The sequence below is a fragment of the Lutra lutra genome, chromosome 12 (assembly GCF_902655055.1).
Source record: "Lutra lutra chromosome 12, mLutLut1.2, whole genome shotgun sequence".
NCBI classification, from domain to species: Eukaryota; Metazoa; Chordata; class Mammalia; order Carnivora; family Mustelidae; genus Lutra; species Lutra lutra.
The window spans coordinates 66,212,332-66,226,406 of record NC_062289.1 but is presented as its reverse complement, the minus strand read 5'-3'; the positions used below and the strand labels follow the sequence as shown (position 1 = coordinate 66,226,406).

Genomic DNA, 14,075 nt, shown 5'->3' with positions numbered 1-14,075 from the left:
CCTCTGTGAGACTGTTGTCTTCTAGCTGCTGTTGGAGCTTGAGCTCCGTGTGGCAGAGTCTGGAGGGTAGCAGGCAGGTGGACGTTAGGTGGAGGGGTTGCTCCAGAGCTGGCTGGAACCCCGCTTGTTGGTTGGAGCCCACACGGATTGGTTGATACCCAACAGTCTTCTTGTTGCCAAGGGAGGCAAATGTTCCAGCAGAAGCTGGACACCTTTGTCAGGCACCCAGCCCAGCAGTGGGGAAGCTGAACGTGGCCCGAGGGCAAGTGAGACCGGCTTCCGCCCTTGACCTCTTCTGGTGCCGTTCTGAGCTGAGCCAGCAGACACACAATGATGAGTGTGAGCTATGAATGAGACTGCCGATCCGTTTCCCGCTTCCGAATTGGGCAAGGAACTCTCTTGCGGTCCCTCCTGACCCGGATGGGAATTCTGGGTATGTCCAGTCTAGCCAAGTTGATGAGGGCCTCACCACATGTTTTGTCTCTCTGGCAAAGAGCAAACAGTGTGAAGCCTCCTTGTACTGACGGGGGTGAGTGGACCCGGCTCTCCCAGTTGCTTAGGGTGTCAGTGAGTGCCACTCCAGGAGGACAACGCACGTATTGTTTAACTAGCCAGTCCTCTGGTATGAACTGCTCCTGCAAATAAACCTGAACTTCTTGACAAAGGACAGCAGTGCTTGAAGAAGCAAAAGACTGAACACAGCTTCATGCCCACCAACTGGGGACTAGTTCCATAAACTTCAAATTTTTAGTTTTGTGTTGTAGGAAAATAATGTAAACATGGAACGTTCACCATCTGAACCATTTAGAAGAGTCCGGCTTGGAGGCATTAAGCACTTTCACGGTGTTGACCAACCGTTGGCACCATACCTCTCCAGAATGTTTTCATCTTCCCAGACTGAAACTTTGGTCCCATTAAACACTAGCTCCCCATTCTCCTCCCCGGGCCCTGGTAAGTTTTTACTGTCTCTATGAATGTGGTGACTCTAGGAGTTTCATATGAGCGGAATAGTACAAGAATTGTCCTGTTGTATCTTTTTTTAAAAAAATATTTTATTTATTTGACAGAGAGACAGAGAGGGAGCACAAGCAGGGGTAGTGGGAGAGGGAGAAGCAGGCTTCCCGGTGAGCAGGGAGCCCGATGGAGGGCTTCATCTCAGGACCCTGGGATCTTGACCTGAGCTGAAGGCAGACACTTAACTGACAGAGCCACCCAGGCGCCCCTGAGCAAGGAGTCTTGACGTTCATCCCTGTTAGAGCCTGTGGAGAACATTCCCGCTGCATGGGCAGACCACGTTTCCTTTACCCCTTCCACCATCCATGGACACTTGGTTGCTTCCACCTTTTGGCTGTCATGAATAACGATGCTATGAACACTGACCTATCTTGAGTATTTAAAAACCTTACGCCCACAGAATTTATTTTCAACAGGAATGAAAAACCTCAGACCACCTTTTTGCATCCCTGCCCCTGGCATTATAGTTAAGAGAAACTGCTGCAAAAATGGGCCTCAAAATGTATGATGGTTTGGGGCACCTGGATGGCTCAGTGGGTTAAAGCCTCTGCCTTCAGCTCAGGTTGAGATCCCAGGGTCCTGGGATCGAGCCCCGCATCCAGGTCTCTGCTCAGCGGGGAGCCTGCTTCCTCCTCTCTCTCTCTCTCTCTGCCTGCCTCTCCGCCTACTTGTGATCTCTCTCTCTCTGCCAAACAAATAACAAAAAAATAATAATAAAATCTTTTAAAAAAATGTATTATGGTTTAATCACCAGTTTGTTTCTTGTTCTGGTGGTAGTACTGGATGACTGAACAGGTCAGTGAGGGAGGGAGAGGGTTCCCTGCCACATGCTGAGGACCCACTTTGGTGCGAGGTCCAGAACCACCCTTGTAACAGAAGGCAGCAGAAAGATCTTGGGGGGATGTACCCTGTTCTTTTCTGCTCGCTTGGCATGAGTTAGAACTTAGTCACATGACCACCCCAGCACAAGGGGCGCTAGGAAATGCAGTCCAGTGTGCAACCCAGGAGTGGTATCTGGGTGTCCTGGGCTGCTCGGCTCTGCTGTCTGCAGGCACCTACTCTATCTCACTTCCCTAATGGTTTTTGTCCTTTGAAGTTCTGCTGGAATGGGACTCCTCCAGGAAGCATGCCTTGATTTCCTACTCCTGAGACATACTGCACTGAGCGTGCCCCCACAATGGGCAGCCGTTGGAGGAAAGAGGTGAGGTGTGAGCTCTGAGGAAAGAGGCGGCCCAGGGAAGACACTCAGCCACCCCAGGGCTTGCAGAAGGAGCAGGGCTGGCCAAAGAGGGGGGCCCTGCTCCCCACTGTACTGTACCAGTCCCTCGGCCCTGTGCTCCCCCTGTCTTCAGCTAATGGGCGGCCCTAGGGAGAGGTTGGAGGGCGGAAGCAGCAGGTGCTTCCCCCATCTTGGGCCTGTGGCTCCTGCTAGGGCCTGCAGGTCTGCATGGTTCCTGCTGTGAGGTTCCCACCTTTGTGAGCACCTGGGCCTGGCTCTGTCACCCTCCTTCCTTTGTTCCTCAGCCCAGGGCTGTTGTTGGGGTCCTATGGTGGCCTCACCAGCTACTTGGCTTGCTTCCTGATTCTCCCATCCCTGTGTTTCTAAGTCCTTGGATTACTGTCTCTCAAACCCTGACCAGTACAAAAGATAAGGAACTAGACATTGGGGTCTGCTAACTTGGGACTGTGGTTTGGGGAAACCACTCCCCTGAGACGGTGGTCCCTGCCTTTGAGGTCTCTAAAGGGAGTCTTTGTGGGACTCTGGGACCTTCTGCCTCACACAAGCCCAGCAGTACCAGACTCCCTTCAGGCCCATGGGAAAACCCATCAGGTGTTGGGGCTTCCCAGCCTGGCCTGTCCCTGGCAGTGGGAATTCCAGACGTCTGGGGGCCAGGGCCACAGAGTGCACTGCTTCTGCGGGGGAGGGGTTGGGGCAGTTCTTGGTCCCAAGTGCAGGGTTGGGAAGCCAGAGGGAGGCCATGTTTTCCTCTTTTAGGATGAAGTGTAACTGCCAGGGTCTGATGGGGCGGGAGCCTCACTATTCCTCAGACTGGGCTGCACTTCTCTTCCTCTGAGCCTTGCCCAGGCTGTTCCTCTGCCTGGAATTTCCTCGCTAACCAATCACATCTCTGAGAATTCGACCTAACCTTTCAGTTATGGCCCAGGAGTTGTGAGCTTTCCCCTGGGTTACCTGCTCCCCCAGGTCCAGGCTGCCTCATGAGGAAACTGACCTGTCACCCACTGTCTCGTGACTGTACCAGCACTGAGGACTCAGCGCCAGCCCTGTCTTACCTCATCTTCAGAGAGGAAAGTACCTGCTCAGTGGCCAAAGGGCCAGCTCTCAGCCCCAGCCTGCCCCGAGCTGGAAAACAGTGGGGAAGCAGCAGCATGTGTCCTGACCCCCATACCCCTCCTTTAGTCTCTTGGGTACCACCCCCCAGGGAGACCTCCAACCCCTCTCATCTGTTCCTCTGAACATACCCCATCATGCAAGACTGCCTCCTCCAGCAAGCCTTCCAGACTGCACCTGCCCCTACCACCCAGCTTTCCCACCTTTGCCCAGGACCCTCAGCCAATGGCAAGTCTAGCAGGCTCTGCTTCTGACCCTGGTGGCCAGTGCCAGCTGGATGGCCTGTGCTCTGGAGACTGCGGGATGACTCAAGGCCCTCCTAGCTGAGGGCGATGCAGAAGTGGGCCTGTATGGGCCTTGGCCAAGGTAGTGACAAGCCCACTGGCCCAGGTGGAGTGGCTGCGGACTGTCAGGACCTGATGGTGTAGGTCCCATCTCTGTTCCTACCATCTGCTGCCCCCACGTGGCCACTCTCAGCACTGCAAGTCGCAGTGAAGGGAGCCTCACTTCCACTCATTGCCTCCCACCCAAGGTTTTACATCCCTTGGGCAAGCTCGAGCCACTGGCCTGGACCAGGGGGAAATCAACCTCCAACCCTGCCCTCCACTGTGCTTTCCCGGAGACCCATGATGCAAGCTTGGCCCTATCCTATGCTTCCAAGGCCCTCCCCTAGCCCACCACTCAGCACCCTCCCCAGAAATAGCATGAAGCCTGAGCTCCATACCCTGCTTCTGGACACTCCTAGGTAAAGAACCCAGGCACCCAGAACATGGGCTCTGTTCAGGAACTACCAGTCATTGCCTGCCTGCTGGGCGGTGCTGGGGTAGGGGAGGGGCCCAGGGGCGGGCTGGGCTGGGCCATCAGGCTGCAGGGGGGGAGGTGCGGGTGCCAGTGCTGGCCCCACCCCCTCCTGGGCACCCAGCATGGCACTCCACGGTGAACCCTTTGCAGACACGATCCCTGGTCTTCAGCCCACGAAGTGGCTACCGTTCTCAATCCCACTTTTCAGGTGGAGACAGGCCAGTGAGGGACCCACCCTAGGTGGCTGGCCAGTGGACCAAGGTTGCTCTCGGTGCTGCTGGCCCCACAAAGCAACCATGGAACCTTCCAGAATCAAAGTGTAGCATGAGCACCAGGACACCAGGGAGGGGGCACCACAGGCTTGTTTTCTCTGGGTAAAGAGGGAGGGGTATCTCAAGTGACATTCCAGTAGAGTTAGAAGGACATTCCAGAAGAGTTAGAAGTGACATTCCAAAAGGGTTAGAACTCCGAGCCTGGAGATCAGAGAGTGACCCTCCACACTGGGGTCCTGAGGCCTCTCCCACTGAGGCTGGGCCAAGTCCTGCAATCAAGGCAGCTGGGTGCTAAGGCTCCTGTCTTGGGGCACCAGGACCAGTGGATCGGGGTCACAGGTATCAGACACGGAATCTGAGGTACCAGCATTTGAGTTTCAAGTACCAGAGTGCTGGGTCTCTGGAAACAGGTGTTAGAATTGGAGGGAACGGAGTCTGGGGGTGAGAGCTTAGACTACATGGGGACTAGAGCACCACGTGCCTGTCGGGAGCTTCCCAGCTTGAGCCAGGTGTCCAGGTCTAATGAGACAGAGCAGGGCACTAGGGTAAGGGTACACATGGGCATTAAAGGCTCAGGTATCAGGTGTCCAGGTCCCTGTACGTGGTGCAAGGGATAGGGGGATCGAAGTGCTGGGGTGCATGCTCTCCAGCACTTTCTCCTGGGAGGCTGGTCTTGGCTCCAGGTTCTTGGTCTCTGGCTGTGGGCCAAATGAGCCCCCTTCAGGGCTGTGAACCCCAGCTGGCCCTGGAACAGAGACACCATCTAGAGCAGACGTGGGGGGGCACTGTGGGGTCTCAGTGGGCTGAGACCCTCCCTAAAGCCAACAAGGGAGGGGCACAGACGGGGGTCCCTCTGGTAGAACCCTGGGTCTATGGGGCTGGGGGGTGGGGCCTCACATGTTGCCCTTCCTGCGGCGTAGAAGCACATACACCAGCGCAACCAGAGCCACCACCGCCAGGCCTCCGAAGATGATGCTCAGCAGGACCGCATGGCTCCGAGCTGGAAACAGGGCAGAGCGGTGAGGGTGCTTGCTGGCGGGGTGGGGGGAGAGGCAGGTGGACCGGGCACCCTCACCTGGCTGGCACATGGGGCTGGGCCTGGACCAGGTGCCATCGGCCTGGCAGGTGCTGGCCTCTGCCCCAAATAGGTTGTAGCCGCCGTCACAGTAGAAGTGGATGGTGGAGCCCGCCAGGTAGCTGATACCCTCCTTGTGCCCATTGGGGGGCGGAGCCAGCCAGCCGCAAGATGTCACTGGGGTAGGGGACCAGGAGCAGAGCACAGGATGAAGCTACTGGCCGACAACCCCCACCCCCCACGCTGCAGCTGCCAGCTTAGGAGGTCACGTCCCAGCAGGACGTGCCCATCCCATCTCTTCGGGCCCCCAGCCGCCCTCACCAGGCTGCAGGCTCTGCACACGATGCTGGTGCCGCTGGTGGGCCATCAGCGTGCTGTTGCCCACACTCAGGCTCCCAGTGGCCATCACGTCAAAAGTGCAGAAATGGTTGTCTCCACATAATTCAGCCACCTCAGGGGCCTGACTGGGGTTAGGGGTGGTCTCCTCGGCGAACAGGGGCTGAAAGGTGTAGTCATGCTTGGACTGATACAGGAAGTTGTTGACCAGGAACCAAGAGTCATAGGTAAGCAGGGACGAGGCGTTCTCCACAGCCCCTGGGGAGACACGCAGCAGGTCGTGCTGGTGGCCGACGATTCTGGAGTGTCTCCCTTCACACTGCCACATTCCCCCCATCCCCAGTGGGCCTCAGGGTCACTCACAGTCGGCCCCAAAGCGGAACAGCTCACGGGAAGTGGCCTTGGGGGGCAAGACCCTCCCATTGCGCAGGGTAAAGTCGTCGGTGGGGTCATCATTCAGTGTCCCAAGAAGGCCTTGCGTGTGGGTTAGGAACTTCTCAGGCAGGAGAACAGTCACACTCAGGAACGGACGCTGGACGATGACCTCCAGGCCAGCCCCTGATGACAGCATGATGGACACGCTGTCTTGGGCAGCTATGGACAGGAACATACCTGGGCACAGGGGGATCTGGAGTCAGGGTTGTCCACTCAGGGCACCGTGCCGTGACTCCACAGCCCCAGGATGAGTGCAGCAGCCTCCGTGGGCTCCCAGGGGAGGAGAGGGTGTCCCCAGGGCCAACCCTGCTGTGACACTCCCTCACCCCAGTCCCACACTGTCCTGGGACCCCCACACTGACACAAAGTGCTCAGGCTCTGAAGGGACCCCTCACACCAAGGCCCTGGCTGGGGGGGGGGGGTCACCTGTGGGCCCTCACTCCTCGAGAAAGGCAGCAGCCATGCCCACCTCCACCCTTCCTGGGGGTCCCTGTACCGTCTGCAGTAGCAGGCCCAGCCCAGGTCCTGACCTGACCCACCCCAACCGCAAGAAACTCATTTCATTAGCTTGGTTCCCTGAGGCCGCGCCACCACAGAAGGGGTGGACAAGGGGCTGCTCCTTAGCCCTTGGGGCCAACCAGCATCCTCGAAGCAGGCGATTCCTATCACTGCAGCTTCCAGCTCCTCGTCCCACCATCCGGGCATCTCAGGGTTTTCTGATCACATGGCTGGGGCTCCATGGGTGTGAAAGCATGAGATGAGACCAGGTCCCCAGGCTGGACCTCTCTACCTGGGGCCTAGAATCTCACTTGCCCAGACAGCCGTGGGCTGGGGACATGGGTCCACCGTGCTGGGCCCCTCACCATGGGACGCAGGGGAGAGGGACAAACTTGCGCCACTATGCTGGGACAGCATACGGACCATATCGAGGCCCCCATCTCCACATCCATGCCCCAAAGCCCAGGCCATGCCCACCATGAGAGGCAAGGCTCAGGTGGGAAGGAGAGGGCGTGAGAGTGGCCTGCAGATGCTCCCGGGCCATCCCGCTCACCTTTCAGGTCCATCCAGCTCTGTTCGGTGAAGTTGAGCACCTCCTGGTTCAGCAGCACCTGCAGAACCCCCTCCTTGCCATCCAGCCGGACCTCCACCACGTCCGAGTTGCCCTCCTGGATAGCCACAGCCATTAGCCCCGTGCCTCGGTCCTGCGTGCCTGGGATGGCACCTGCAGAGCGGGGCGCTCAGCATCAGCCTTCCTCCTGGGAAGACCCCCAAGCCTCCCGGAGCCCGTGGGCCCCAGCCTCACCCTCTGAAGTCGTCCGGGTCTGGGCCCGCCCGTGCACCCTCAAGTTGGTCAGCGTGGCCTCCAGCAGCACGTACTCGCCACGCCCATTGAAAGAGAAGTCGGCACCATCGAAGGTGACAAAGTGTGGGTCCCCGAAAGTGGAGGCTGGGGAGAGCAGAGGGTCAGGTGGGCCGCTCTGGTGCAGCCCTGCTTGGGGCCTGGCCTCTGCTGGCACCCACCTAGGCGCGATGGCCGGTAGCTGCGACAGTCACTGGACGGCCGCCGCTGCATGTACCGGGAGCACTCAGGTGCCCAGAGGCAGCAGTGGTAGAAGCTGATGACATCGTAGAGCCAGTGGGAGAGGCCAGGCACGCGGGGTGGTGTGCGGAATGGGGGCGCGCCCCAGTCGTGGCCGCGGTCTGGGGTGCTGCCCCCCATTGAGTCAGCCGTCAGGAGCAGGGTGCCAGCCGCTGTGTAGCAACATTGCTGGCCGGAGGCGTACCGGGGGCTGGGGGCAAGGACAGGTCAGGGCCACTGTTGATGCCCAGCCCGGCCTGCCCGGCCCCCCGGCCCCCCCCACAGCCTGGGGGGCTCACCTGGCTTGCACAGAGCGCACACAGTGCACAGCCCCGGGGTGGTAGGTGCACACGCTGCCGTGCTCAATGTCACAGCCGTAGTCAGTCTACAGAGCGGGAGGCTGCTATCAACTGCCCGAGCCTCAGGCTCTGCCACCCCCTCCCGGGGACCCGACCCCTCCCCTCCCTCCTTTAGCCCTCAGGCCCCAGCCTCATCTCCCTGGGGCCTCTAGTTGGCCCCTAGCCCTCTCCAGGGCCCCAACAGGGGTTGAGGCTTACATGGAAGCGGCCCGAGTCAGCCCGGGCCTGAGCCAGGGTGCAGGGGCAGTCCGGCACCTCCTCCAGGAAGTTGGGCAGTTGGTCCTCCAGGTCCTCCCAGGCCAGGCACTGGGCCTGGGCCCAGGCCTCGGGGTCCGCCTGGAAGTCCTCACCCAGGTGCCAGGCCAGCGCGTGCTCGTTGCTCCAGAGTGCATGCACGTCTCTGTGGGGGAACCGTGAGCACACTAAGGGCTTCACCCTTCCTCCATCCCTCCTGCCCCAGGGGCCTCCCTGTTCAGCGTGCTGAGCAGCGGCCCATCCTCTGCATGGCCGGGGCCAGGGGCCCTTACTTCTCCCCTGCATAGTATCTGCTGCTGATGATCCGAAGTGCACCCACTTCCCATCTCTGGTAGTTCTGCGGTGCGGGCTTCGGAGTGAAGGTGAAGGAGCCAGAGTTGGGGATGTTTGTAGCCAGAGGGTACAGGTACGACCACTTTGCGGCCCACTTATCTGAATATGGTGTCCCTGAGGGAGAGAAGGCCTTAGTCAGCCCTGGGGTTCCTCCAAAGAGGCCCGGGGTCCCTCCAAGTCCTGGGGCAGAGGAGGGGGCCAGGAGCCCATCTTTGGTGCTCAGAGAGGCCTGACAGATAGACAAGACAGATGATTCCCAGAGGAAGGCCCGTCCCACTGCCCCAGCAAGGACCGTGGCTCAAGGGACCACCGTCTCCTCTTCCCACGTTAGGGTCCCAGACCCACCTCGAGGCCGGGCCTAGAGCCATGCTAACAGTCCAGGGCCTTGGGAAGGTTGGGTAGAGCAAGCTTCTTCTGTTTCCAAGGCAAGCCCTAGATCCAAGGGCTGGGAATGTCCATACCTCCTCCCGGAGCCGGGCCCAAGTAGCCAGGGGCCTCCAGGCTCCCCCCACTCCCACACTTCCCCCTTTCCCGTTTCTTGCCAGTGCCCTTCCCACTCAGCATCCCCGCCTGGGATCTGGCCCTGCCTGGAATCCCTTTGCTCCCACCTCTGTAAGTAAGCCCCCAACTCCCAACCCTCAGGGCCCACAGAGCAACGCCGTCAGCGCTGTCGGGCCAGCCTTGGGCTGGCCTTACCTGTCTCCTCATAGCCCCAGAGCTCGATGATGACAGACTGTGTGGACAGAGCCGAGGGCTCCCAGGTCATGGTGAGGTTACCCGTGATCCCAGCTGTGCCATAGTACTGCCAGCGTGTCTCATTCACCAGCTCGCTCTTCTCTGTCTCTGACACTCTGTTGGGGTGCACTGGGCAGGGGGTGAGGGGTAAGCGGAAGCCTGAGGCTCCGGGGCTCTGAGAGCTGGGCGTGTCTCCCAAGGACAAAGCAATGTCAGTCCCACTGGAGCACAGTCTCTCCCAGACCCTCGCTGTCAGAAAGGACAGAGGCTGCAGGAGAGGTGGGGCCCTGGCCTCCCCCACCTTCCCCTGGCCTGCCTGAGCCGAATGGCCCACCTTGCCAGGGGACCCTGGAAGCCCCCAATCCCCTTTTGGGCTGGGAGTCCTGCGTGGATGCCAGGAGGCAAGGGGAAGAGCTTGAGAACCCTGGCCCCCATGGTTGGGTGCACCTCCAAAGGGACTGGTTGAGCCAGAGCAGCCGGGCAGGGCTGGCAGGTGAGGCATGTCTAGGGTAATTCCCTGTAGGGCGGCCAAGGCTCAGTAAGGCGGGACTCACCAGCTAGCCAGGTCCCCGAGCGTGGAAAGGAGCGACCATTGTCCAGGGAGAGTGTGAAGGGGATGCGGCCTGTCTCGTACAACAAGGGGGACACACAGTGCACACGTCCAAAGGAATCCACGTGTCCAAGGGTCTGGATGCTCTCCTTAAACCTGTGGGGATTGCAGGTGGCAGAAAAGGCGGGGCCTGGGTGGGGAGACCCCAGCCAGCTAGTTGCCCCTGGGTCCCCAGCAGGCACAGAGCCCCTCGGGCCTCCCACCTGCAGATCACGCCTTCAGTGGGGCTGAACCAGTTGAGATGCTGCACTACGAAGTCCTTGCCACCCATCATGGAGCCCGAGTAGGGAGAGATTTCCAGGCAGAAGTCCCGAAAGTCCGAGCAGCAGGAGCTCAGGCCGGAGCAGGTTGGGTGGCAGGAGCAAGACCCATCTCGGTCTCCACAGCGCTGGGAGCAGCTCCCAGGGGCACCTGGAAGAGAGGTCCCTGAGTGCCTGGCTGCCCTACAGGCAGGGCTGGGCATTTTTTTTTCCCCAGCGCCCAGGAGAGAGAAGCATCCCCAGGAGAATGCGGACCAGGAGTCGCACTGACCGCCAAGTGAACACAGTAGAAACCCACAGGCCCCGTGGGGTGAGGGATCCTTGGTACAATGATCTTGCAGTTGCCTGAATGACTTGCCAGAAGGAGGGGAGATTAAGGGCAAATGCCTCCATGCAGAGATTTTTGCAGCATCAAGAGAAGCCTCTAGGGCAGGACTGACCTTCGGCCACCAAGTCCCAGGAGACCGCATCCTCAGACGGCCAGAAGTGGCTGAGCCCTTGACCTGGGCTGGGGGGTGGTCTCTATTCCCCAAAGGGTCGGTGGACCCGGTCTGGTGGACCTTCTGGAGTCCCACTGGAAGCCTGGCAGGAGCTCATTCTCCAGCCTCAGTGTGTCCCATCTCCCTTTGTCAGGCAACACTGGCTTTCGGACTGTGGCCCCCAAAGGAGCCCCACCCTTAGGGGAGAGGGTGAGGAGTGCTCCTCTCCTCTGAGGGGAAAGGAGAGTCATCTCCAGCAGAGGGCCGGAGGGTGGTTTTTTGTGGGGCTGTGGACGTCAGGCCTCAGCCCTTACCACCCTGGGGACCCATGACAGGACTCCATACCTCTGTAGCAGGAGTGGCTGGGCAGGCTGGACGGTGGACACTGAGGGGGGCACTGCAGACACCGAGGCAGGGATCACATGTCCCACCTGGCCCTTCCCTACCACTCCACCAAAGAAGGCCAGTCAAGGGCTGGGGTTGGACCTGAGCCACCCCAGGTGACCCCACTTCACCCAGCGCAGGGACTGGCACTCAAGAGAGTCAATAAATATTTATTGACAGATGATGTGAGGGCTCAAGGGAGTGGGGGAGGAGGCTGAATGAGGCCAGTAGGTGAGCTAAGGGGTTGAAGGGTGGTGGCGCTTCCCTGGAACAGGAGAGGGTGTGGCGGTGTGTGTGGGGGGGACCTTTGCTGGGAGCCTGACACTGCCAGCCCAGCCCAGCCTGAGGCTCTGGGGTAGGAGCCTTCCATCCAGACTTTCCCGGGTTCAGCCCCACCTAATAAGGACCCACAGTCTTGCCTCTCACCCGTCAGGGGGCCTAGGGGGGCTGGGGCCCACTTCACGTGTGAGCACACCCTTCCCCGGGGCTCCGGGCTGCAGACTGAGGACTCTTCTGAGACCTTCCACTGCTCCCGGTGGAGGGGGGACACTTTCCTCCCAGGCAACCGGCACCTCCCAGCGGGTTCAGGGTGGGCAAAGCCCAGACTCCATCCTGCCTGCAGCTCCCGGACCCTGGGCATCCCGGAATTTCTTCTCACAACCCCCAGTACAGTCCCAGATGGCCTGACAGATGGACAGAGGCTGAGCAGAGGGGCGTCCACCTGGGCACGGCCGCAGCAAGCAGGCAGAGGGAAGACGGGGCAGAAGCGCAGGGTGGGGGCGTACCTGCTGCAGGCCGGGGGCCGGGGCCGGGGGCTGTCGCGAGCAGCAGCAGCAGGGCCCAGAACAGGACGGGCGGCTTCATCGCGCGGCCTGAATCCGCAGCCTTGACGCGCAGCAGTGGCTGGCCGGCTGCGGGCCGGCTAACTCCCCTCTGCCTGGCCCCGCCCCGCCTCGGCCCGTCCCGCCCCGCCTCGGCCCGTCCCGCCCCGCCTCGGCCCGTCCCGCCCCGCCCCGCCCCGCTCCGCCCTGCCCGGTCCCCTCTCAAAGTCCACAGGATCCCCTGGGGACCTGTAGGGCCCAACCTGCTCCGTTAGCACATTCCTGACCAGCCGGCCCGGGACACGGTGGGAGGGGGTCCGAGCCTTCCAAGGGTTGGATCCAGATGTCTAGAGGCTGCAACGTAGCCCACGGGATCCCACCTCTGGTCCAGCCCGGAGGAGGCAGGCGGGGCTCCGCTGGGGCTGGGTTTTGGCGGGGTGGTTCCTGCGGTCTCAGGATTCCAGCGCCCAGGAGCCCTCAGCCACAAACCTCTCATCCCTTTTCCTTGGCTTCCCTACCCAGAACAGGTATTCCCAATTCCTCCCCACAGCCTTGCAGGGAGGGAGAGCAAGTAACTTCCTGCTGATCGCTGGTAAGGTTGTGTGGGTGTGCGTGGGTGCTAAAGGAGGGCTGGAAGAGGGGGCCCCTTCTGAGGGAGGTGAAGGGTGTGGGAGGGGCCCAGGCAGGACAGGTTAGCAGTGGGGTTAGGGGCTGAGACCAGAACCCCCCTCCCCACCCTGGACTGGAATCCCTGGAGTGGCGTGGGCATCTGAAACAGGACTCCAGAGAAGAGCCACCCAGCCCCACCCACCCTTGGCTGTCATTTGTAGAATTTGCATAATCTCCTCAGTGTAATCTCTTCAGTGTTCTCCCTCCTCAAGTGCAGGGAAGGAGATGCAGGTTCAGATGTAGACAGGCGGGTTGAAGGTCACTGGCAGAGGCGGCAGTGCTGGGCCAGGGCCCAGGCAGGTTCTTGGAGACCTCCACTCCACTCCTGAGGCCTGGGACTCACTGGGACCCTACCACCTGGGCTGGGTGTCCAGACAGACAGATGGTTCTCTCCCCAGAGGCGGGGTCCAAAGGGGACACATCCCCAGACCTTGAAGAGAGCTGAAGCTGGCGGGGGGCTATGAGCTAAAGCCATCTGGCTGTGACCCATCTCAGCTCCTGGGATCTGGCCAGCCCCTGTTCCCTGGGCAGCACCTCTTCCCGTCAGGTGGATGGGTCTGCAGTTTCGTCAAGAGGTGGCTCCTAAAGGTGTCGGGAAAGCCAGTTGGGGTGGTTAGAAGCCACAACTCCCAGTTTGGTTGTCACCCTCTGGGTCACAGGTCACCCTCTGTAGGCAGGTGCTAGGGGCTGATGCTGGGACTCATCCCAGGCTCAGGATAGAAGGTGTTCCCTATGGCACAGGTCAGGGGAAGGAAGATGATAGGAATGCTCCCGGGATGGGTCCCAGGTGCCCTGGGGGCCTGAGAGTCAGGAATTTGGAGAGAGGGCATCAACTGAGTAACTGTTGCCCTCGCCTTGCAAAGAGCCTGAATTAGGGCAGTTCTGGCAAGGGTCTTCCCAAGGCTGCTATGCTCCTGGATCCCCATGATGGCTCTGCCAGGTATGGGCTGGGGACCCTGGCAGTGCCCAGCCCATGAGGGGCACCAGGCAGCAAGGTGCATCCCCATCTCCCTCCTGGATGGAGAGCCTTTCTGGGGAGACCCCTGGGGGTAGGACCAGCCCAGATCCAGGGTGGGGGGAGGAGACAGCTAGGTCCCCAAAGCACTGAGGTGTTGTAAAGAATGAATTTATGAACAAGGAGCCCCAATTTTATGTTGCACTGAGATCCACAACATACATGGCCAGTTCTATCAGAGGGCAAGTGTGGTGGAAGGTAAGTGCCTTTCCTGCCAGCCCCCACGTCCCCTTCCTGACACTGACCCCACCTCTCAGGGTCCCCTGCACTGAGTCCCTATCACGAGAGTTCCT

At 60.3% G+C, this 14,075-nt stretch overlaps 1 protein-coding gene across 1 annotated transcript; it reads right to left on the bottom strand.

Annotated features, from left to right (window-relative positions):
- Positions 1–4,509: 4,509 nt before the first annotated feature.
- Positions 4,510–12,210, bottom strand: SUSD2 (sushi domain containing 2). Its single transcript, XM_047698045.1, has 15 exons — positions 12,063–12,210; positions 10,358–10,565; positions 10,099–10,250; positions 9,506–9,673; positions 8,749–8,923; positions 8,420–8,621; positions 8,162–8,247; positions 7,805–8,073; positions 7,587–7,730; positions 7,335–7,493; positions 6,212–6,460; positions 5,834–6,106; positions 5,513–5,689; positions 5,335–5,437; positions 4,510–5,182 (listed from the first exon to the last, which is right to left on the bottom strand). The coding sequence occupies exons 1-15, from the start codon at positions 12,139–12,141 to the stop codon at positions 5,158–5,160; spliced, it is 2,469 nt and encodes an 822-aa protein (XP_047554001.1). The 5' UTR covers positions 12,142–12,210; the 3' UTR covers positions 4,510–5,157.
- Between the last annotated feature and the right edge of the window lie 1,865 nt (positions 12,211–14,075).

Bases quoted from the DNA above. Each gene is read 5' to 3' on its own strand.
- SUSD2 (XM_047698045.1), bottom strand. From the start codon at position 12,141: ATGAAGCCGCCCGTCCTGTTCTGGGCCCTGCTGCTGCTGCTCGCGACA. The intron at 10,566-12,062 runs GTACGCCCCCAC...CCTCTCTTCCAG, and splicing joins CGGCCCCCGGCCTGCAGCAG to GTGCCCCTGGGAGCTGCTCC. The intron at 8,924-9,505 runs GTAAGGCCAGCC...TCTCTCCCTCAG, and splicing joins CTGGGGCTATGAGGAGACAG to GGACACCATATTCAGATAAG.